This window comes from Nerophis ophidion, linkage group LG09, assembly GCF_033978795.1.
Source record: "Nerophis ophidion isolate RoL-2023_Sa linkage group LG09, RoL_Noph_v1.0, whole genome shotgun sequence".
In the NCBI taxonomy this organism is placed as follows: domain Eukaryota; kingdom Metazoa; phylum Chordata; class Actinopteri; order Syngnathiformes; family Syngnathidae; genus Nerophis; species Nerophis ophidion.
Window position 1 is genome coordinate 21,504,470 of NC_084619.1, and position 24,356 is coordinate 21,528,825.

At 38.0% G+C, this 24,356-nt stretch overlaps 1 protein-coding gene across 1 annotated transcript in view; it reads right to left on the reverse strand.

Annotated features, from left to right (window-relative positions):
* Nucleotides 1-24,356, reverse strand: part of macrod2 (mono-ADP ribosylhydrolase 2) — a 1,231,520-nt gene that overhangs the window by 375,035 nt on the left and 832,129 nt on the right. Inside the window, exon 7 of the mRNA XM_061910570.1 lies at nt 22,784-22,814. Coding sequence (XP_061766554.1) covers nt 22,784-22,814 — 31 coding nt within the window. The remainder of the gene's footprint in view (nt 1-22,783; nt 22,815-24,356) is intronic.

Below are 24,356 nucleotides of genomic sequence, written 5' to 3' on the forward strand. Positions count from 1 at the left end.
TTGAGTATACGTTGTCACGCAGGACTTTTAGCTGCGGGCGTACACCTCAGGCTCTCCTTGCTCTTTCCTGTGTCTCCTTGCAGACAAGCAGGCGCACATTCTTCACAAACTGTCACGTCACACGTCACATACACGCCCTCGCAGGGCAGAGAGCTAGCGGCATAGCTAACGTTAGCTGCTAACGTAGCCGTACGAGAGAAAGATGCTGCTGATCTGGTAACAAATGAAGGAAGACTTAATTCCCAATAAAAACAGCAGGGTTTCCATCGTCTGGCGGTGGTTCGGCTTCAAGTGGGAATATGTCGAACAGACAACCGTAATTTGTCAAGTGTGAGGGGGAAAAGTGTTGCTATAAAAAGTAGCATTACTGCTAATATGTAGCATCATTGGTAAAGTCACTCGCTAGAGAATGAAGAGAATTGTATAACCTTAGTAACATACCACATAGAGAAGGAGGAATACTATTTGATTTCCTATTATGCAGCTCATTTTTATTTGACACTTAAAATGTCTCTGACAATCTTGCACTTTATGTTTTGGAAATGACTTGAATGTTTGTGCCATTGCTTAATAACTTTAATAAATATACTTTTGGTCAATTGACTTGGTTGTGATTTCCCTCTCTGCATGAAAGTTTAAAAGTAGCATATATGAATGCAGTATGAAGAAGAATGTTTTAATGTATACACATAGAATCATCAAACTGCTGTGATTATATGCATCAAGTGTTCTTTCAAGGCCAAGGCAAAATATCGTAATATATATCGTATATCGCGATATGGCCTAAAAATATCGCGATATTAAAAAAAAGGCAATATCGCCCAGCCCTACCTTGACGGTAAAAAAGCGCTATACAAGTATAACCCATTTAACCCATTTATTCCTCCTAAACAGATCATTACAAGGTAAAAAACATATTTTTCAGCAGCAGCAATGCAACCATTTTTCCAAGACTAAATTATCCACAAAAAATCTTTACAATAGGATTATAATGTATGTGACTTTGCTGGTATTGCAGACGGAAGGACGGGAGACGGAAAACAAATAAAAAAAGAAGGTATGGGAGAGAAGACGGGCGGACGGGATGAATAAAGACAAAATGACCTCTCTAGGCATAGGTAGTCGACTTTTGGCACTAATCTTGTGAGACATTAAGAAGCGTCTCCACCTTGGAAGGAATAATCCATTTAAACGCAGGTCACACGCTGATGATGGATGTGCAAACAGGAGTAACACTTAATAACCTCTATCATGCTATGTGACCTCGTAGCCCACAGTGGGTACCAGTTTGTTTACGGGTGGTACTTCCAACACGCTATGCCGAAATTCTGTTGTGGCTAATGGGCCTGACTGAGGGATTAGACTGTCAGCCCAGTGTGAGCCCTCATTTTTCTTCCCACGCATCGTAGGTACCCCCTGTGCCCCCCTGCTTCACCCAACCTCCCTAGTCTGCCATCATCTGTCAATGGTGACTGAGTCCTCTGGAATACGGAGGCTGGAGGGACAGTGTCAATTAGCATTAGCCTTACTGACAAATAAGTGCTTCCCCACCACAAAAGCCTCTGTGTAACATCTCCCTGAGCGTTCAGAGAAATGCAATTCTGTTTATGATTGTAGTGCGGGGTGTAAATGGGTCAAGGATTTAGGTATAACCAATATCGATTGTTATTTGTATGTACTGACAAGTCAATAGGGTGACCATGTGTCCGGATTTAGGCCGGACAGTCCGGGTTTTTAATGCCCTGTCCGGCGTCCGGCGCAGCCTCAAGCCGGACATGTATTTACCCTCCGTTTTGAGGCACTAGGCTTGAAGAGCGGAGTTTTTTCATCTTTGCTGGGCTGCAGCGCAATAGCCAATCATAGACCGTAAAAAAATGCCCCCAACGCAGTAACATATCAAATGATTGGCTAAGAGCGGTGTCGGATACAAATCTGCTTATCATTGGTTAAAAAAGTAAACAAGGGTCCATGTGCTGCTGCGGCATGACATTGACAGAAAGTTAGCATCATGCCAAAACGCAAGACCTCGTTTAATTCTGAATGGATAAAAGAGCACGAATTTATAACGAAAAGCAGTCGAGACTCATTCCATGGCTTCTGCACACTTTGTCGATGTGATGTCGACGTAAGTAGTCAGGAGAAAGCTGCAATTGAACGGCATACGGTAGAGATGCGCGGTTTGCGGTCTCATCCACGGAGTCCGCGGATAAACCGCGGGTCGGAAGGTTGACATGACGAAAAAATAGATTTTAATTAGATTCGGGCGGGTGGCGGTTGAACCATCCGGAAATATTTGCTATACATGGTTCTGGGATCGGTATCCTTTGCCTTTCAAAGAGCCATTTGAGACCCGTGTTATAAAGCGAAGAAGACAATAGGAGACGCTATTATCCTCTTAATTGACTGCCGGCAGTCACACAGATAATAAGTATTAGGGCGTGCTATGAAGCCATTGGCTTTGTCACCTTCTACAACATGTACGATCTGCTTGTCAGTCCTGCATTATGTTGTGTGTGGCTTCCGCGGCAACACGCACACGACTGGAAGGCATACTGGGTGACACAGAGAACACTAATGGTTGTGATATAAACAATTTTAAGATTCTTAGTAATATGCGCCACACTGTGAAGCCACACCAATTAAGAACGCCAAACACATTTTGGGAGAACATCCTCACAGTAACACAACATAAACGCAACACAACAAATATCCACAATCCTTTGTATCCGTGACATATCCTGAATATATTTTAAACCCCCTCCGTGCGTCGGTAAGGTGGGCGGGGTTGGGGGCGTGGGGGTGTAAAATATATTCAGGACCTCTCACGGATACAAAGGATTGTGGGTATTTGTTGTGTTACGTTTATGTTGTGTTACTGTGAGGATGTTCTCCCGAAATGTGTTTGTCAATCTTGTATTGTGTGACTTCACAACGTGGCGCATATTAGTAAGTGTTAAAATTGTTTATATCACAACCATCAGTGTACTCTGTATCACCCAGTATGCCTTTCAATCTTGTACGTGTAACTGCGGAAGCTGCACACAACATGTTGCCGAACCAACAATCGGTTTGTACATGTTGTTGAAGGAGTTTAAGGCAATCGCTTCACAGCACGCCCATATTCTTGTCAAAAGGATGAACGCTATCCGATAGTCGCGTGAACGTTAACGGCTTCAATTGACCTCATTACTCTGTGAAACAGGTTTAAATAGCTCTGTGAGTGGTAAAGGCGGCCGACCTCTGATGTATTTCAGCGGGCGGTTGGCGGGCGGGTACGGTCCTGATTAAATGTTGGTTCGGGTGGACAGCGGGTGGATGACGACTGTGGTGATGCGGTTGCGGATGTTATACTTGCCTATCCGCGCATCTCTAGCATGCGGGTACGGATAAACATAAAAGTAATAAACGTGCGGCAGGTACCTCTTCAATGAGGACATTTTTTCGTGAAGTTTCGTCGCCCCTGGATGACAAGATAACCGCTGCGGAGCTCTGAAAGGTGTACCATGCTGTAAAGCATCACCAGTCCTACAGAAGTTTAGACTGCAGCATGAAACTGGACCAGGAGATTTTCAGCGAATCGCCCACAGCTAAAGGGATGGCCTGTGGCCGAACAAAAGACAGGTCTGCTGCGCACACACACAGACACTGAAGACAAGTCCCCAAAAGACTGAAGCACTTTAGAAATGCTATGCTTTTTGAGCAGTTGAATGTTTTCTTGTGTGTTTGTTTGTTACAATCTCCTTTGATGTTTTAATACAAGGTTATTCAGGCTTTTTTAAAAAGCATTTTTTTAAATGACATATGTTACCTGTTAATTCTTGAAAAGATTAATCTCAGTGGTCACTTTTTGAACACCACAATGTATTGAGTAAATACAAATACTGTTAAAAATCACCTGACTTTAATATTTTTTCCTATTCAGCAACTCAAACATCATCTTTAAACCACTCAAAATTGTACTATAAATAAGAGTATACCAGAGTCCTATGTACACCATAGTCGTTTATTGATATGCCGCATAATGTCCTTCTTCTTGGTGTTATGGAAATGGTCACCCTACAAGTCAACCGAAACGGCAAGATCATTATTCTACACTAGGGTAAAAACAGTAATAAAATTGGGTAAAAGGTAATACAGTAATGACACCAGACCGGCTTGCTAGTTCAGTTAAAATATACTTGGAAAAGCTAAGATTTTTTCAACTGATTCCTGAAAATTGTAAAATGCTGTCATATAAAGCAGTGGTTCTCAAATGGGGGTACGCGTACCCCTGGGGGTACTTGAAGGTAGGCCAAGGGGTACGTGAGATTTTTTAAAAATATTGTAAAAATACAAACAATTCAAAAATCCTTTATAAATATATTTATAGAATATTACTTCAACAAAATATGAATGTAAGTTCATAAACTGTGAAAAGAAATTCAACAATGCAATATTCAGTGTTGACAGCTAGATTTTTTGTGGAGATTTTCCATAAATATTGATGCTAAGGATTTCTTTTTTTGTGAAGAAATGTTTAGAATTAAGTTGATGAATCCAGATGGATCTCTATTACAATCCCCAAAGAGGGCACTTTAAGTTGATAATTACTTCTGTGTGTAGAAATCTTTATTTTTAATTGAATCACTTTTTTTTTTTCAACACATTTTTAGTTATTTTTATATCTTTTTTTCCAAATAGTTCAAGAAAGACTACTACAAATGAGCAATATTTTGCAGTGTTATACAATTTACTAAATTAGAAACTGATGACATAGTGCTGTATTTTACTTCTTTATCTCTTTTTTTCAACCAAAAATGCTTTGCTCTGTTTAGGGGGTACTTGAATTAAAACATGTTCACAGGGGGTACATCATTGAAAAAAGGTTGAGAACCACTGAGATAAAGGATCTATACAAGATCAAAATAAGAACACTAGTAAAAAGAGAATTCCGCTCCCGATCCTTAGCTCTCTAAAAATGTGACTCCACTAACACATTTTTTAATTAGCCCTGTACTACAGAGTCAAACTGTTCTTTAAATGCCGGTCAAATTATGTGGATCTGTTTTTCCTACAGTACCAGCCATCCATTTTTTATACCTCTTTCCCTCATTTGAGTCATGGGTAAGCAGTAGCCAATCAAAGCTGACTTCGGCCAAGAGGCACAATAAAACCCTAACCACACTTTCTGTTGTAAATACTATTGAAACATGAAATATTAAATATTGTGTTCATTTACACATTTAAGTAAGGACAGTGCCTGTAACACGGCATACACGGAGAAGTCATTCAGTGCGGTCTTTGACCTTCTAACAACTTCAAAGATTTCTGCGCACAGCAGCTTGGCCTTTCAGGGGTGGTGCATTTCTGTTCCGTGCAGCTGATGTTCCCCGTTCATGGCCGGTCTGTCATCTTTGGATTTTAGCTTGTGTCATGTGCATTTTGTCATTTGTTCTCCATGACGAGGGAGGGTCCATAACTAAATGGCTGACTGAATGATTTGGGTGAGTGCGTTTGATCTAATGCAAACAATTTAATTAGTCCAATTTTAGTCTGATCTGATCAGGCTAAATAGATTAGCGACATGTAAAGCTTGTAACACTGTAAAAAATCTGTAAATGAACCACAGCATCCTATACAGCGCAAGGTTTAATGCATGGGGAAAAAGTACCAGGTTATAGTTTGGAAATTACGATATTCATACCCACATTCACGCCTAATTTAAAGTTTCCAATTAACCCAACGTTGCACATTTTTGTGATGTGGGAGGAAGCCTGAGAATCCAAAAGAAACCATGCATGGATAGGGAGAACATGCAAAATCCACACAGAGATGTTCCAAAGGAGATTTGATCCTGAATCTCCAGACTGTACGGCTGACATATAAACAAGTAGGCCCACATGCAGCCCTGTATTCCTAACTATAAATAAATGAATAAAAACTTCCACAGTTCAAATTCCCAAAATAAAATTATTTTATAAAAAGGTGTCAAGTGTTGAGGGGAACATTATCACAATTTCAAAAGGGTTAAAACAATAAAAATCAGTTCCCAGTGGCTTGTTCTATTTTTCGAAAATTTTTTCAAAATTTTACACCTCCCGGAATATCCCTAAAAAAAGCTTTAAAGTTCTTGATTTTCGCTATTTGCGATGCGACTGTCCATTTCCCTGTGACGTCATACAGTGCTGCCAATACAAACAACATGGCGGATAGCACAGCAAGATACAGCGACATTAGCTCGGATTCAGACTCGGATTTCAGCGGCTTAAGCGATTCAACAGATTACGCATGTATTGAAACAGATGGTCGGAGTATGGAGGCAGATAGCGAAAACAAAATTGAAGAAGAAACTGATGCTATTGAGTGAATAGCTATTGACGCTATTCGGCCATAGCATGGATGTACCTAATGAAGTGGCCCATAGCATGGCTGCCTTATTAGCATCGCCGGTAAAATGTGCGGCCCAAACGATCAGGACTTTCGCATCTTGTGACACTGGAGCAACTTAAATATGTCGATTGGTAAGAGTTTGTTTCGCATTAAATGTGGGTATCTAGTTTCAAATATACATACAGCTAGCGTAAATAGCATGTTAGCATCGATTAGCGTAGCATGTTAGCATCGATTAGCGTAGCATGTTAGCATCGATTAGCTGGCAGTCATACTGCTACCAAATATGTCTGATTAGCACATAAGTCAACAACATCAACAAAACTCACCTTTGTGATTTCGTTGAATTTATTGTTGCAAATGCATCTGCAGGTTATCCATACATCTCTGTGCCATGTCTGCCTTAGCATCGCCGGTAAAATGTGCACGCACTCCGGCACATTCAATGGGGGTCTGGCGGCAGATTTCTTGCCAGTGGTGCAACTTGAATCCCTCCCTGTTAGTGTAGTTACACCCTCCGACAACACACCGACGAGGCATGATGTCTCCAAAGTTCCAAAAAATAGTCGAAAAAACTGAAAATAACAGAGCTGAAACCCGGTGTTTGTAATGTTTAGAAAATGAAAATGGCGGGTGTATTACCTCGGTGATGTCACGTTCTGACGTCATCGCTACAAGACCGATAAACAGAAAGGCGTTTAATTCGCCAAAATTCACCCATTTAAAGTTCGGAAATCGGTTAAAAAAATACATGGTCTATTTTCTGCAACATCAAGGTATATATTGACGCTTGCATAGGTTTGGTGATAATGTTCCCCTTTAAGACATCATAACCATCAGCCTGTCACTTAAAACCCTGAAGAAAGATGAGGCATTAGGATGATGTAACTTTCACACTTTAGTTTATAACTCCGGAATATAAATTTTCCTTAAAGGTTATCCAAAGTGCACAAAAGCTGGCCGGAAAAAGAGTAGAGCCTTTTTTCAAGCCTGGCAGGACAGGGAGAATGCATGTCGAGATGCACATAACTACAGTATACCGCACCATAGTTCCTTTTGGAAATCCATCCTCTATTTGCCCGCTGCTGTGTTGGGCTCTTCAGCCCTAATCAGCAGCATTGTTCAGCGGAGATGCAGTTATGGGAAGTGCTAAGCTGTTTATTTATTGAACAGGCTTTAATACCTCCCCTCAGCAGCATGCTTGGCTCGCCACAACCCCGCACTTTGAAGTACGGGGCTTCTGGCAGAGTGCAATGACGGGCCCCCACTGGCATTGCGGCACTCGACACCAGAATAAACACAGTGAACTGCAATAAGCTGTGCCTTTGTCAGCCGCATACAGTAAAGCCAAAGTCCCCCTCCACATGGACGTCTGTGTTGTGCTCCAACACAGCTGTTTAACAACAACTAGCCACTATTACTTAAAAAATTAGCCTGCGTGTCACCATGATCAATCTTTTATATCACCCTGTATTTGGCTTTCGAGACATTCTTCACCGCCGCTAACTTGTTCAGGGTCACGGTTAAGCTGGAGCCTATCCCGGCTGACTTTGGACAAAAGGCAGGCTATGCCCTGAACTACATGCCAGTCAATCACAGAACACGTACAGACATATGAACTAACTAATCTCCAATTGACAAACCGGTATGTTTTTTTGGACTGTGGGAGTAAACCAGTGTACCCAGAGAAAAAAACAACACAAGCACTTTGGAAAACATGCATGCTTTAAATCTACCAGTGTGTTTACTGCATTTGCTTATGGTACAGTATTGTCGACAACAAAAGATGACCTAGTTTGAAGATTTGGTGATTATATAGCCTTCGATCAGCTGCCTACATTAAATGTACATTTGCATGATCTAGAAAACTTGAGTCTTAGCACATTTGAAAAGTTCCACCTCAGATGCCAATGTTTTTAGCACTATGCCCATTCACAGAGAGCTTTTTAATCGCATGCAAAAACTGATTTGCATATCTTACCAGTACTGCTCATGAATACTAAATGTTTTACTCACTGTCTTATCTAAAAGCATATTTTCTAATACTAAGTTTAGTGTATAATTTGGTTGAAATTGTGACATATTGTAGTACGTGTTATATATTTGCTGGTGAAAAGTTCATTATTTTGTGACACAGAGTCATGTTCTGCCATTCAGTCATGCATGCACAATATTACAGTAGGAACACACAGACTAAGTGTGTTCAAGCCAAAATAAGTAAGGTAACACTTTTAACAAAAGACAAAAGTAAAACTCCAGGTTTTCTTCAGCTACCCTGAATCTTTTCTAGTCTCTTAATTGTGAAATGTATCGTATCGACGGATCAGGATTGTCATGACATGCTATGGAACATTGCTCACTAAAGCAGTACTATTTCTATGAGACATCCATTTTTTTGCCTCAAGAACATGTTGGCTTCAACAGTACAGTCAGACTGCTTGAAAAGGCAAGAGAGCAACATGTGACCGTTTTCTGGAACTGTAAACCTGGAAAACCATATGGTGATGGTTGTGTCCTGGCTTCTGCCAGCAGGGTTCACCCTAGCGAGTCACTCGCATGATTTTCTTGGCTTAGTTTTTACACCGGATGGCCTCCTATTTATCCAGCCTTAGGAACGGCACTTGGAAGCTCTTATGTGATGAGTGTTGAAGCACTGGCTGCAAATCAAACCCGCACTAACTGCATAACAGGCTGCAAAATGAACCACCACACCACTGGTGCCTGACAAAACACATAGAAGTAACCATAGATGCATTTTGGCATGGAATCTGACACAGGTGGGATAAACTAAACTAAACCCTCAATCTGTGTTGTTACACCACCAAACATTTACTTTGACATCAAGTCTTGCATTTCTGTTGATAGTCATTGCAAGGCTGCATCAACAGGAAGGTGAACTCAGCCAGCAACTCTCTGGTAAAAAGCTGAATACACCGTATATCATGACAAACATAGTAGCATTCAGAAAAGCAGTTTTTCTTAGACTTTTCCCTGTTTTTAATTATTTAAAATTGTTTAAGATTGTTGGAGTATTTTTTAATCAGCACGTTTCACGTCATGACTCAAAGCACGTACTCTAGGTGAATCGAGAATCAATCTTATGAACTGAATCTTGCAAAGTGGGGAGGTTGCTGCATGAGAGGAGATGATAAGTGGCACACTAATGAGTACAAATTGCTGTAGTGTTGAGTGGACACCGTATTATCAACCATACATTCAGTGTATTATTACTTATTACTAGAGATTAGAGAAGAAAAATATGAAATCTATCTTCGATAAAAACAATTTGCATGCATAGTATGGTGTGGCTAAAGATTCTTGGCCACATGGGTGACTGAAGGGGAAAACTCTGCACGCTTATTTAAGGTACTCTTATTCTATATATATATATATATATATATATATATATATATATATATATATATATATATATATATATATATATATATATATATACACACATATATATGTATGTGTGGGAAAAAAATCACAAGACAACTTCATCTCTACAGAACTGTTTCATGAGGTGTTCCCACAATCATCAGCAGATGATTCAGGGAACCACTCATGAAACAGTTCTGTAGAGATGAAGTAGTCTTGTGATTTTTTCCCAGACATACATATTGCGCTCTACCACGGTATCGAGCACTATTCTCTGGATAATCCAATCAAGATAAATATATATATATATACATATATATATATATATATATATATATATATACATATATATATATATATATATATATATATATATATATATATATATATAAAGATATATATATATATATATATACTTTTTTTTACATGCACTTTTTCTAGCACTCTTAATTATGTCGTAATAACATGTCATTACAGTGGTGTGCATTAGTCATAGACCACCACTGATTTTGTTGATTAAATTAACTTTTTGCAATGTAATTAGTTTGGAGAGTTAATAAAAAGAGAGACACCATTACCAGCGTTACTATACTGATACAATACTGGATTACACCCAACTGGCGTGGCCTAAAGCATGAAATACTCCACTTTGAGCTAACACAGCACATTATTACAGCATGAGTCACAATTGCATCACAAGAAGGGTCCATGCAATAGAACAGGGGTCGCCCGCTAGCCTGTTCTAAAAATAGCTCAAATAGCAGCACTTACCAATGAGCTGCCTCTATTTTTTTTATTTTATTTTTTTTACTAGCAAGCTGGTCTCGCTTTGCTCGACATTTTTATTCTAAGATAGACACAACTCAAATAGAATTTGAAAATCCAAGAAAATATTTTAAAGACTTGGTCGACACTTGTTTAAATCAATTCATTTATTTGTTTTACTTTGCTTCTTATAACTTTCAGAAAGACAATTTTAGAGAAAAAATACAACCTTAAAAATAATTTTAGGATTTTAAAACACATATACCTTTTGACCTTTTAAATTCCTTCCTCTTCTTTCCTGAACATTTAAATCAATGTTCAAGTATTTTTTTTTTGTTATTGTAAAGAACAATAAATACATTTTAATTACATTTGTAAATTTTAGCTTCTGTTTTTTCGACGAAGAATATTTGTGAAATAATTTTTCAAACCTATTATGATTAAAATTCTAAAAAATTATTCTGGCAAATCTAGAAAAACTGTAAAATCAAATGTAATTCTTATTTTAAAGTCTTTTGAATTGATGTTAACATTTTTGTTCTGGAAAATCTAGAAGAAATAATGATTTGTCTTTGTTAGAAATATAGATTTGTTCAATTTGTTATATATTATAACAAAGTGCAGATGGAAAAGTGTGGTTCATCACTCCAGAGAACGCGTCTCCACTGCTCTAGAGTCCAGTGGCGACGTGCTTTACACCACTACATCCAACACTTTCAGAATCAGAATCAGAAAAGTTTTTATAGCCATTGTTTGAGAATGGGTTCACAAACTAGGAATTTTACCTGGCGCAATCGTGCCACATAAAACACATATAACACACCCGGTTAAGAATAACATGAGCTGTAACTGAGCTATCAGATCTTGTTATTGTTCATGTGTCTGATGGCCGAGGGGAAAAAACTGTTCAGGTGGCGGGAAGTATGGGTCTGGATGGACCGTAGTCTCCTGCCTGAGGGGGGAGGGGAGAATATTTTGTGTCCAGGGTGAGAAGAGTCAGCTGAGATCCGACCCACATTCCTCTTTGCATTGGACTTGGTGATGTATGGCTTAGAACAGCTGCTCGGCCATGGTAACCAATTCCATAAAGCTTTCTGCGTACTGTATGTGGGTTAATTGGAAGGTCACATGAAGTTTGGAACTCTGCAGCAACTGTGCAGAAAGTTGGCGAACTCTTTGCACTATGCGCTTCAGCATCCACTGACCCCTCGCTGTCAGTTTACATGGCCTACTACTTCGTGGCTGAGTTGCTGTTGTTCCCGAACTCTTCCATTTTCTAATAATAAAGCCCACAGTTGACTTTGGAATATTTAGGAGTGAGGACATTTCACGACTGAATTTGTTGCACAGGTGGCATCCTATCAGAGATCAAAGCTGGAAATCATTGAGCTACTGAGAGTGGCCCATTCTTTCACAAATGTTTGTAGAAAAAATCTCCATGCCTAAGTGCTTGATTTTATACACCTGTAAAAGGCCAAGTGATTAGGACACCTGATTCTGATCATTTGGATGGGTGGCCAAATATTTTTGGCAATATAGTGTTTGTGATTGCTCTTCTCACAAGTAATTAATGACAGATTCCTCAATTTACGAGCACCTTAATTTATGAGTATTTTGAGATTAGAGCGATCTCTCTGCTTTCTGTTTCATTTGCAAGCATAATTTGAGTCACAAGCATTGCCGCCGCTGGTAGTAGTTGTCCACAACCCGCAGCCAGAGATCGACATAACTCTGGCCTCCAACCAACGGAACTGAGAACATTAGTGAGAAGGACGACACCAACTGAATTGGAAAAACAAACCATAAAAAACATATCTATGGTGTAGCACACTTGGCTAAACAGCCCGACCGTAGTGCTGTTGGTCTGCACCAGTTTCCGCACCAAAACAACATCCGTATAGCAGACATTAATACATGAAAATATGGAAAAGCTGCCGAAATGTTGCCGAGGTGCTTTAGTTTTCTTTTCTCCCGACAGTACAAACTGGACGAGCGAATATTTGCCTTCCGTTAGACGTCTGTGTGCAAAATAAACAACGAGTTCCTACTTCCTATTGTCACATGACAAAGAAGCAGTTTACACTACATTCTATTTGATGATTTTCAAACAATATTTCTATCCAAAAGTTTGTTTTTCTTTTTAAAAGGCATATTACGTGTTAAAATGATGGTGTTTTTGGGAGTGGCAAGCACAGATTGAATTGATTTCAATTCATTTTAATGGGCAGTAATGAGTGTTTTGATTTACCGGCTTGGAACCCAATGAGCTTGTAAATTGAGGTACCATTGTAATAGGAAAAAATTCACAAGTTCAGGTAAATTGCAAGAAGACAGCCTTGTAGAAGTGATGGGAAAAGTAAACTGGCCAAAGTAGGAATGCTCTGTTAGTGGAGGCCAGTGGGGGCCAGGAGAGGGAGGGGGGATAGCTTCATCTTCCAAAGTCCGGCATGGTACGAATGACAAGTGTGAATATGCACAACCAAACAGATAGACAAAAAAAAACCCTTCATTTGTTTACATATTTTGAATCTGCGCATGCAAGTGACATCGTGGCCACATTGGGGCCTGTGCACATTTATATTGGAGTTTAAAAAAATGCGGCGATTGCGTGGCATTGTGATGCGGGTGCATTCTCTCTTGATGCAGTCGGGCTCGGACATAGCGTGAACGTAGGAAGCAATGATTTATTTTAAAATATAAATCAGACTAAGAAAAGAAAAACTTGCACAAGGCACAAAAGGTGAACAAAAAGAGCTAGCATGGGAGCTAGAAAAACTGGTTACCAGAATCGGGAATCAAGGTCGTCACTGTTGTGCGAACACAAAATAGGAAGCAAGGCTGAATGAACAGAAAAAGCAGGCTTAAATAACGACAGCAATCAGAAAACAGGTCCGCGTCAAAAGCAAGGGGCAGGTGAAATTAATGCGTAACTATGGTGACAGACTAAACACGGAAGTACAACCAGGAACTGAAAGAGTCCAAAACAAACAGAAAACACAAAAAGACTCAAAAACCTAAATCAAAATATAATCCGGGCAGCGGATCATAACATAAAGATCACATTTTACTTGCATTGTAACCATTCAGCTGATTCCGGCCACTTTGGCCCGCAGTGTAAACATAGTCAGTGACATTCCTCACATTGTTTGTCATTTAAGTATTGCCCAAACAAAAAATCTAATGGTTTGAGTTTGAGTTTGAGTTTGAGTTTATTTCGAACATGCAAGCATACAACATGATACATCACAATTTCCAGTTTCTCTTTCCAACATGTTCGAAAAGGAGGAGGAAGAAGCAGAGCTTATTTAATCCTACCCCTTTTCTTTACATAACAGTTGCTAAAACTTTTGTTCACTTCCTGTTCTCAATGTATTCACAATGTATACTCCATAAGTAATAAGTAATCACAATACAAATAAATAAATAAATAAATAATTGCTTAAATTTTAATCCATACGATGAGATAAATCAGATTACTTTGAAAATGAATGTGTGAGTAAAATCAGAATGTTTATCATGGTTCTTCATTTTTGTACTTTGTTAACACTTCCAGTTTGAAGAGTTTCTTGAAATGGATCATATTAGTACATTGTTTGATTGCTTTGCTTAATCCATTCCATAATTTAATTCCACATACTGATATACTAAAGGTTTTAAGTGTTGTACGTGCATACAAATGTTTTAAATTACATTTTTCTCTAAGATTATATTTCTCTTCTTTTGTTGAGAAGAATTGTTGTATATTCTTGGGAAGCAGGTTATAGTTTGCTTTGTGTATAATCTTAGCTGTTTGCAATTCCACTATGTCGTGGAATTTCAGTATCTTTGATTCAATAAATAAAGGGTTTGTATGTTCTCTATATCCAACATTATGTATTATTCTAACTGATCTTTTTTGTAACACTGTTAGTGAATGAAGTGTACTTTTGTAATTATTTCCCCATATTTCTACACAGTAACTCAGATATGGTAACACTAGTGAGCAGTAGAGAATATAAAGTGATTTTTGGTCTAGAAAATATTTGGCTTTATTCATTATTGATGTATTTCTTGCAACTTTATGTTGTATATTTTTTACATGAGATTTCCAGTTCAATTTATCATCAATCATTATACCTAGAAATTTGGTTTCATTTACTCTTTCAATTTCTATTCCGTCTATTTGTATTTGTGTTTGACTTTCTTTTCTACTGTTACCAAATAGCATTATTTTAGTTTTACTGAGATTCAATGATAGTCTGTTTTTGTCAAACCATTTTTTTAATTTGTTCATTTCTTCTGTTATTATTTGTATTATCCACTGTGTGTTCTCTCCAGAACAAAAGGCTGTTGTATCATCCGCAAATAATACTAACTTTAAATCTCTTGTAACTTTACAAATGTCATTTATATAGAGATTGAATAATTTAGGTCCCAGTATTGATCCCTGAGGTACACCACAGGAAATATTTAGCACTGTAGAAGTGTGTTCGCCTAGCTTCACGTATTGTTTCCTGTTCGTTAGATAACTTCTTATCCAATTTAAGACTAACCCTCTGATACCATATCGTTCCAGTTTTTTTATTAAAATATCGTGATTAATTGTGTCAAATGCTTTAGTTAGATCCATAAACACTGCTGCCGCACATTTTTTATTATCTATTGCATTGGTAATTTCTTCTGTGATTTCAATTAAAGCCATTGAAGTTGAAACATTAGCTCTGTATCCATATTGGTTCTCTTCGAGTATTCTATATTTATTTATGAAACTCTCTAATCTGTTATTGAACAGTCTTTCAATGATTTTAGAAAATTGTGGAAGTAAAGAAACAGGTCTATAATTTGTAAATAGATGTTTATCACCAGTCTTATAAATTGGTGCAACTTTAGCTATTTTCATTTTGTTTGGAAATGTACCTGTTTGAAATGATAGGTTACTAATATACATTAATGGTCCTGAGATCTCATCAATCACCTTTTTTATCGTATCCATATCAATTCCATTACAATCAGTTGAAGTCTTTGATTTGCATTTTTTCACAATTTTAACTATTTCCTCCTGTGTCACATTACTGAGGAACATGGAGTTGGGATTTCGCTCTATGGTATCATAATAGTCCTCAATTGAAACTGGGTCTGGAATCCTTTCTACTGGGTCTGGAATCCTTTCTGGTATGGTGGCCCAATACTTAGCACAGTGCTATATATTTTTCAACTTTTTTATATAGTAAATGGGTAAAATGATGAGACACATAATGTTAGCAAAAAAAATACAAATGTAAATGTATCATTGCAAACATAGAAGTATCAATTACAATTTCATTTCAATTAGGGCGGTAAGGTATACCGGTATTACTATAGTACCGCCATACTAATGAATCATATTAGGTACTATACTGCCTCTGAGAAGTATTGGTCCACCACCGTCCATCGTCTTTCGTTTTTATAACATTTATATTATGTTTATAAACTCAGGAAATATGTCCCTGCATACATGAAGACTTTGATTATGACCAAAGTATGATCCTGTAACGACTTGGTATCGGATTGATACCCAAATTTGTGGTATCATCCAAAACTAATGTAAAGTATTAAACAACAGAAGAATGAATGATTATTACATTTGAACAGAAGTGTAGATAGAACATGCTAAAACAGAAAATAACCGGATATTAACAGTAAATTACAAGTACATTAATAAAAAATGTTTCCTTAATAATGTTGACAAAATAATAGAATGGAAAATGACAAAATGTTACTGCATACCTCTGCAGAGTAATTAGGAGCCTTTGTTTGCTTACTTACTAATAAAAGACAAGTTGTCTTGTATGTTCACTACTTTATTTAAAGGGGAACATTATCACCAGACCTATGTAAGCGTCAATATATACCTTGATGTTGCAGAAAAAAGACCATATATTTTTTTAACCGATTTCCGAACTCTAAATGGGTGAATTTTTGCAAATTAAACGCCAATATTCTGACGTCATCTCGGAGCGATGACGTCAGAACGTGACGTCACCTAGGTAATAAAGCCGCCATTTTCTCAAACACATTACAAACACCGGCTCTCAGCTCTGTTATTTTCCGTTTTTTCGGATATTTTCTGGAACTTTGGAGACATCATGACGCGTCGGTGTGTTGTCTGAGGGTGTAACAACACTAACTGGGAGGGATTCAAGTTGCACCACTGGCCCAAAGATGCGAAAGTGGCAAGAAATTGGAAAAAATGTGTTCAAAATACGAGGGTGTGGGGAAAGCCGACGAAATGGTCAGTCGTTTGTTCCGCACACTTTACCGAAGAAAGCTATGCTACTACAGAGATGGCAAGATTGTGTGGATATCCTGCGACACTCAAGGCAGATGCATTTCCAACGATAAAGTCAAAGAAATCTGCCGCCAGACCCCCATTGAATGTGCTGGAGTGTCTGCACATTTTACCGGCGCTGCAAAGGCAGACATGGCACAGAGATGTATGGATAACCTGCAGACGCATTTCCAACGATAAAGTCAACTAAATCACAAAGGTGAGTTTTGTTGCTGTTATTGACTTATGTGCTAATCAGATATATTTGGTCGCGGCATGACTGGCAGCTAATCGATGCTAACATGCTATTTAGGCTAGCTGTATGTACATTCGAAACTATATTTTCATCCAGTGTTTCCCTCCACCCACATTTAATGCCAAACAAACACTTACCAATTGATAGATTTAAGTTGATCAAGTGTCACAAGATGCGAAACTTCCGATCGTTGGTCTGCACATTTTACCGGCGATGCCAAGGCAAACATGGCCGTATAGCGTCAATACCTATTCGCTCAATAGCTTCAGTTTCTTCTTCAATTTCGTTTTCGCTATCTGCCTCCATACTCCAACCATCCCTTTCAATACATGCGTAATCTGTTGAATCGCTTAAGCCGCTGAAATCGAGTCTGAATCCGACTTAATGTTGCTATATATTGCTGTGCTATCCGTATTGGCATCACTGGATGACGTCACAGGAAAATGGACGGTGGCTTCACAGATAGCGAAAATCAGGCACTTTAAAGCTTTTTTTAGGGATATTCCGGGATGGGTAAAATTTTGAAAAAAACTTCGAAAAATAGAATAAGCCACTGGGAACTGATTTTTATTGGTTTTAACCCTTCGGAAATTGTGATAATGTTCCCTTTTAAGGACTAAATTGCAATAAGAAACATGTTTAATAAACCCTAGCATTTTTTGTTAAAATAAAGCCAATAATGCAATTTTTTTGTGGTCCTCATGATTTAGAAAAGTACCAAAAAGTATCAAAATAATTTTGGTACCGGTACCAACATGTTAGTATCAGGACAACACTAATTTCAATGAACTTTTCAGGGTGTGCTTCCCTTTTAACCGTATGACTAGTCACGACCATCTTGGAAAAACAAACAGAAAAACTAAATCCTTTCTTTTGGCCTTGTTACACTGCTGAAACACCAAACTGAGAACAGTGTGCTGGAAAGTGTTCCAACAACTCTATTTACAGCACAGTTAACAGAGGCGCAGGGATGACAAAATGTGGTGTCGAAGTAAGGTGGCATGCAAGACACCGTCCACAGCACGATTAATATCCCTGAAAGCCACAAAGCACAGTCTCATCACCTCACGAAGGACAGTCCATCTTTTTTGTGTTGATGGAGATGTAAAATCCTTTAAGGTTTATTTTGTATGACTTGCGAGGCCAAGGTAGTGTCGGATAGTTGTTTGGTGTTTACGAAACTGTTGCTCGCTGGGGAGTTACTGCTGCTGTTAATGTATGGAAGGATCGCTTGAGGGAACAGTGTTTGCGCCACAGGTACATAATCTGCTACTACAAAAGAGTGATCAAAACCCTTAAAAACTCTTGTGAGACGACTGTGCTAGCGATTACAGGTCCCAGGTCCTGTTTAATAGTTACTTGCACACAGGCAGACTTTATTTAAAACCTAGAGAAAAGCATGCATTTTGGAAAATCGCTGTCTTGGTAATTTTAAATTATTCATATAATTCATCGAAAACACTTTCTACCATAGAATCACTTTTTTATTAACTATTTTTACTTAAAGCAAATGCAAATGTACAACTTACAGTGGGGCAAAAAAGTATTTAGTCAGCCACCGATTGTGCAAGTTCTCCCACTTAAAATGATGACAGAGGTCTGTAATTTTCATCATAGGTACACTTTAATTATGAGAGACAGAATGTGAAAAAAAAATCCAGGAATTCATATTGTAGGAATTTTAAAGAATTTATTTGTAAATTATGGTGGAAAATAAGTATTTGGTCAACCATTCAAAGCTCTCACTGAGGGAAAGAGATTTTGACTCAAAATCTCACAATACATGGCCCCATTCTTTCTTTCCTTAACACAGATCAATCGTCCTGTCCCCTTAGCAGAAAAACAGCCCCAAAGCATGATGTTTCCACCCTCATGCTTCACAGTAGGTGTGGTGTTCTTGTGATGCAACTCAGTATTCTTCTTCCTCCAAACACAACGAGTTGAGTTTATACCAAAATGGATACATGGATGATACAGCAGAGGATTGGGAGAAAGTCATGTGGTCAGATGAAACCAAAATAGAACTTTTTGGTATAAACTCAACTCGTCGTGTTTGGAGGAAGAAGAATACTGAGTTGCATCCCAAGAACACCATACCTACTGTTAAGCATGGGTGTGGAAACATCATGCTTTGGGGATGTTTTTATGCTAAGGGGACATGACGATTGATCCGTGTTAAGGAAAGAATGAATGGGGCCATGTATCGTGAGATTTTGAGCCAAAACCTCCTTCCATCAGTGAGAGCTTTGAATGGTTGACCAAATACTTATTTCCCACCATAATTTACTAATAAATTCTTTAAAATTCCTAAAATTTTAATTCCTGGATTTTTTTTTCACATTCTGTCTCTCACAGTTGAAGGGGACCTATGATGAAAATTACAGACCTCTGTCATCATTTTAAGTGGGAGAACTTGCACAATCGGTGGCTGACTAAATACTTTTTTGCCCCACTGTATATATATATTGTTTTGCTATGATTATTACAAACTTGTTAAAAGATACAGTAGGGAAGGGATTCATGTGGGTGTCATGTGAGAGGAAGGGGGGTGTAGTAGTCTTAGGAATGCAGCCTGCAGAAAATGATGGAAAGTGCGACTGTACATAGCAAATGGCGTCGTGGTTGAAGTTGGAATTGCCACAAAACACACAAGATATCCAACACTCTACTGCCATTTAGAGGCTAAACTGGATAGTGCACACCCTTAATTTGTCATGTTTCATGTGTAAGGTAAACTGTGACAAACGGGGCCATATTAATCATCTTCATACTGTAACGAGGTTGGGCGATAAAGAGGATATATCCTTGCTGAAAAAAATTATGTTTTGTACTGTATCATTGTCACTGCAGGACTTCAGGGCAAGGACTAGCTAATCATGATGCACTCCATAGGAAAATACAAGAAACCAGGCTAAAAGACAGTAACAATACCAAGTATAGCATCAGTACCATAGTTTCCGGAGTATAAGTCGCTCCGGAGTATAACTCGCACCTGCCGAAAATGCATAATGTAGAAGAAAAAATAAGATATATATGTCGCACTGGAGTATAAGTCGCATTTTTGGGGGAAATTTATTTGATAAAACCCAACACCAAGAATAGACATTTGAAAGGCAATTTAAAATGAATAAATAATAGTGAACAACAGGCTGAATAAGTGTACGTTTTATGACGCATAAATAACCAACTGAGAACGTGCCTGGTATGTTAACGTAACATATTATGGTAAGAGTCATTGAAATAACTATAACATAACAGGTTGCAGAGTGTGTTTCTAAGAATTTTCCACCATTCTTCCAAAAGTGCATTATATATAATTTATCCCAAAAGTGTTCTATCGGGTTCAGGTCAGGACTCTGTGCAGGACAGTCAAGTTCATCCACACCAGACTATGTCATCCATGTCTTTATGGACCTTGCTGTGTGCACTGGTGTATAGTCATGTTGGAAGAAGAAGGGGCCCGCTCCAAACTGTTCCAACAAGGTTGGGAGCATGTAATTGAACAATATGTGTGGGTATCCTGGAGCATTCAAAGTTCCTTTTACTAGAACTAAGGAGCCAAGCCCAAATCCTGAAAAACAACCCGACACCATAATTCCTCCTCTACCAAATTTCACACTCGGCACAATGCAGTCCGTTCTTCTGGAAAGCTCCAAACCTGGACTCATCCATCAGAACTTTCACAACTGGATTTTTTGCACAGGTGGCATCCTATGACAGTTCCACCCTGGAAATCACTGAGCTCCTGAGAACGGCCCATTCTTTCACCAATTTCTCCATACCTAAGTGCTTGATTTTATACACCTGTGGCCGGCCTAAGTGACCTATGTATTTATTTAGTTATATTTATTGATTAGGATACCTGATTATGATCGTTTGAATATATATGTTAGGCCATATCGCCAATCCCTAAAGACAGAGATGTGGAACAATTCAAACAGAATTAAATATATAATTATGTCTCACTTGTCACAAAAAAATTCAAACAGAATGGAAAAATATTTATATTTACGTCTCACTTGTCAAACGGTTTCATGAATCCCTCAGCAGCTTTCCCGCTTCTACTGTAACACCTTTCGCTATGATAACTTCAAAGCCTGTGCATGTCAACAAGTTTGGCATATTTGCAAAGTGACTTTGTTTAATGAGCACAGTGGCTCGTTGCCTGCACGGTTCATTTGAGGCCAGCTGGTCCAACGAGGCACTTTGTAGGCCCGATTTGAAGGCTGCTGTCAATGGGTAACATGCTCTTTGCCTAAGGTCTACTTGGCAGTATACATCATTATAGTCTTTTTTTCTAAGTCTCAACTTATAAAGTCAACAGATCTACTTTTTATAATTACAATTACAAAAAAAAATGCAATATATGGATAATGAAAAAAAAAAAAAAAATCAGAAATAAAATAAATAAATACAAAAACACGGTGACACTTTAGCATGGGGAACATATTCACCTATAATCAGTTGGGTATTAACAGGTTAGGGTTAGGGTTGGGATTAGGGTTAGAGGATTTGGGTAAAGACTGACTAAAACTCTTAGTTAATGACTCACTGGTTGTGTAATAATGCCATGCAGAATAAGATAGTATTAAGTACTTAATAATTACCAATTAAGAGCTAATATGTTACTAATTTGCATGTTGATAAGCAACTAGGGTTAGGGTTAGAGGGTTAGGGTTAAGACTAACTAAGAATAAGGCATTAATAAGTGCTTAATAAGGCATTAATAAGTACTCAATGATGACTAATTAAGAGCCAATATGTTACTAATTTGCATGTTAGTGAAGTGAAGTGAATTATATTTGTATAGCGCTTTTTCTCAAAGTGACTCAAAGCGCTTTACATAATGAAACCCAATATCTAAGTTTTACATTTAAACCAGTGTGGGTGGCACTGGGAGCAGGTGGGTAAAGTGTCTTGTGACTAGGATGGCGGAAGCGGGGATCGAACCTACAACCCTCATGTTGCTGGCACGGCCGTTCTACCAACCGAGCTATACCGCCGTAAGAAACTAACTAAAGGTCAATATGTTACCCATACTAAAGTTTTACCAAAAACACATATTTTAGTGTACTAATACTGCTATTCAAGTCCATTCAGGTTTGCGGAACATGTCAGTTAAACTTGAGTGCAAAGACAAACTTGTCAAGACTAGGACTTTGATGCGGTTTGTTTTCCCATGGTGCAAAGCGACTGAACCAGACACGACGTGAATTAATGACATCTTTTGATTAAACTATCAAAAAGTGAAAACAAAAGGCGCTCACAGCGGAGGTACAAAACTTGGCTAAGAAAACAAAAAATATTATTACAACGTAAACGATGGACATGAAAACATGAACTAAAAAACTGACTAAACTGTGGCTTGAATAAAGAAGACTTACTTAGAATGACAAAAGACAATGAAAAAGAGCAGCAATGATTATCAGCATTAATAACAAGGGTGTATAGAGGGTCATGTCGCCAGGCTGACTGCCTGGCAACTACAGGCTTAAATAGTGATGTGGTGATTGACAACAGGTGCATGAGTCCAATTGAATCAAGTGCGTGACATGAGGACAGGTGAAAACTAATGAGTTGTCATGGAAACAAAACAGGGAGTGAAAAAACAGGAACCGACAGAGTACAAAAACCAAACAGAACATAGCCAAACTAAACATGATCACAAAGACATGACAAAACTTTAAAAATCAATTAAACTACAGCAATAAAAGTGCTCATCTTACCGTAGATTCCTGTGGATATACATGGGAAGGCCTGTGGCAGAAAGACAAGGAAACAACCGTCAAATGATATTCACAGTAAACAAGTACAGGTTACTGTATCACAACACCCAACATGTGAACACATTTTTAAAAATGTAGATACAGTTTGAAAGGAAAGCAGGCAGACATAGGAAAAGAGCAAAGTTCTCAATATGAATATTTCCACAAAAGCTAAACAGCTACATATTTGTGTCTGCCTTCCAATAAAGTAACCACGTTCGAAAGTAACAGTTCTTGCTTTGTAGCACTTTGCAGCAGACATATTACTCAAGCATGGCTTTATAGCTTAAAATAGTACCATTATTCTTTACTTATGCCGGCAAATATATTATGATGCATAGGCTTTGCTCTAAGCGTCCCTGTTCCACATTTATCTTTTTAAGTATATTATTAAGCAAGTAAAGAGATTTATTTTTACTTCCCCAAAAGGTTCCATTTGTCCTGAAAAGCAGCTGAACTGGTGCTTTGGTTCCTGCATTCATCAAAGGGTGTTACCATTAATAAACAACATGTCCCCTGTGGCTCACTAATAAATTAATATTACAACCATGAAAAAAATAGTGCTTTAAATATACAATACGATAACCAGCAAAACTATATATATGTTCTTTTTTTTATTTATTTAAACAAAACATTTAGAATAATAAATTATTTATATATGCATGACCTAACCCAACTCATTTTAATACAGCATGAACAAGAGGGATACGAAACATTTTAATAATTTTGTTTGCAATGGTTTATATCTCTTAAAAATATTATAAACACCATAAACGGGATGTTTTGTGTCGCACCTTTATTTTACGCCAAAAAAGGTTGCGAAAAGCTTCTAAAAATATAATGTAGACCACGTTTAACATCAGTAAAACAACAGTAGCAATGGTACATTTCAAAACTGTCTGCAGTAGATATTGCATACACCTTCTAACATACTTAAATGGAATGATACAATTATTTCAATACAAAATGTTTCAAGACAGATTTTAAGTGTGTATCATTTTCCAATGAAGCTGTTCTTCTGAGATCCCGTTATTTCATGAGTAAAACTTGTACCAGTAATCGTCATATATTTTTTAAACTGTAAAGCCTTAAGAAGACACCGTCTAAAGTGTCTCAACTTTTTCTCTTCCACTTTTAAATCACAGCGGTGAATTTGTTTTTATTTCCAAGCAAGAGACAGTGCCTCTCTTTGTATCCTGATTTACCAGCTCTCAGGTTGCTCCTGTCAATGTGATGTTTTTCTTCTATGTGGAGATTTAAATCTTTTTGTGAACCTTTGACCTTTTCAGATGGCTGTTTGACTCAGACACAAACTACAGATGACGCAGCGTAGAGAAGCATGGACATTTTTCATGTCTAGCCAAACTCGGACCTTTGCTTTTTTTTTTGCTGGAAGTGACACACAATAAACTCCCAAAATATACTATGAATAATATCAGTCACAAAAAGGTGTGCATGTAAAATATAGGTTTTAAAAGTGTGTTTACTGAGGGCGTGTTAACAAAAATTCTCCCAACCAAAGGCAAAACCCAGT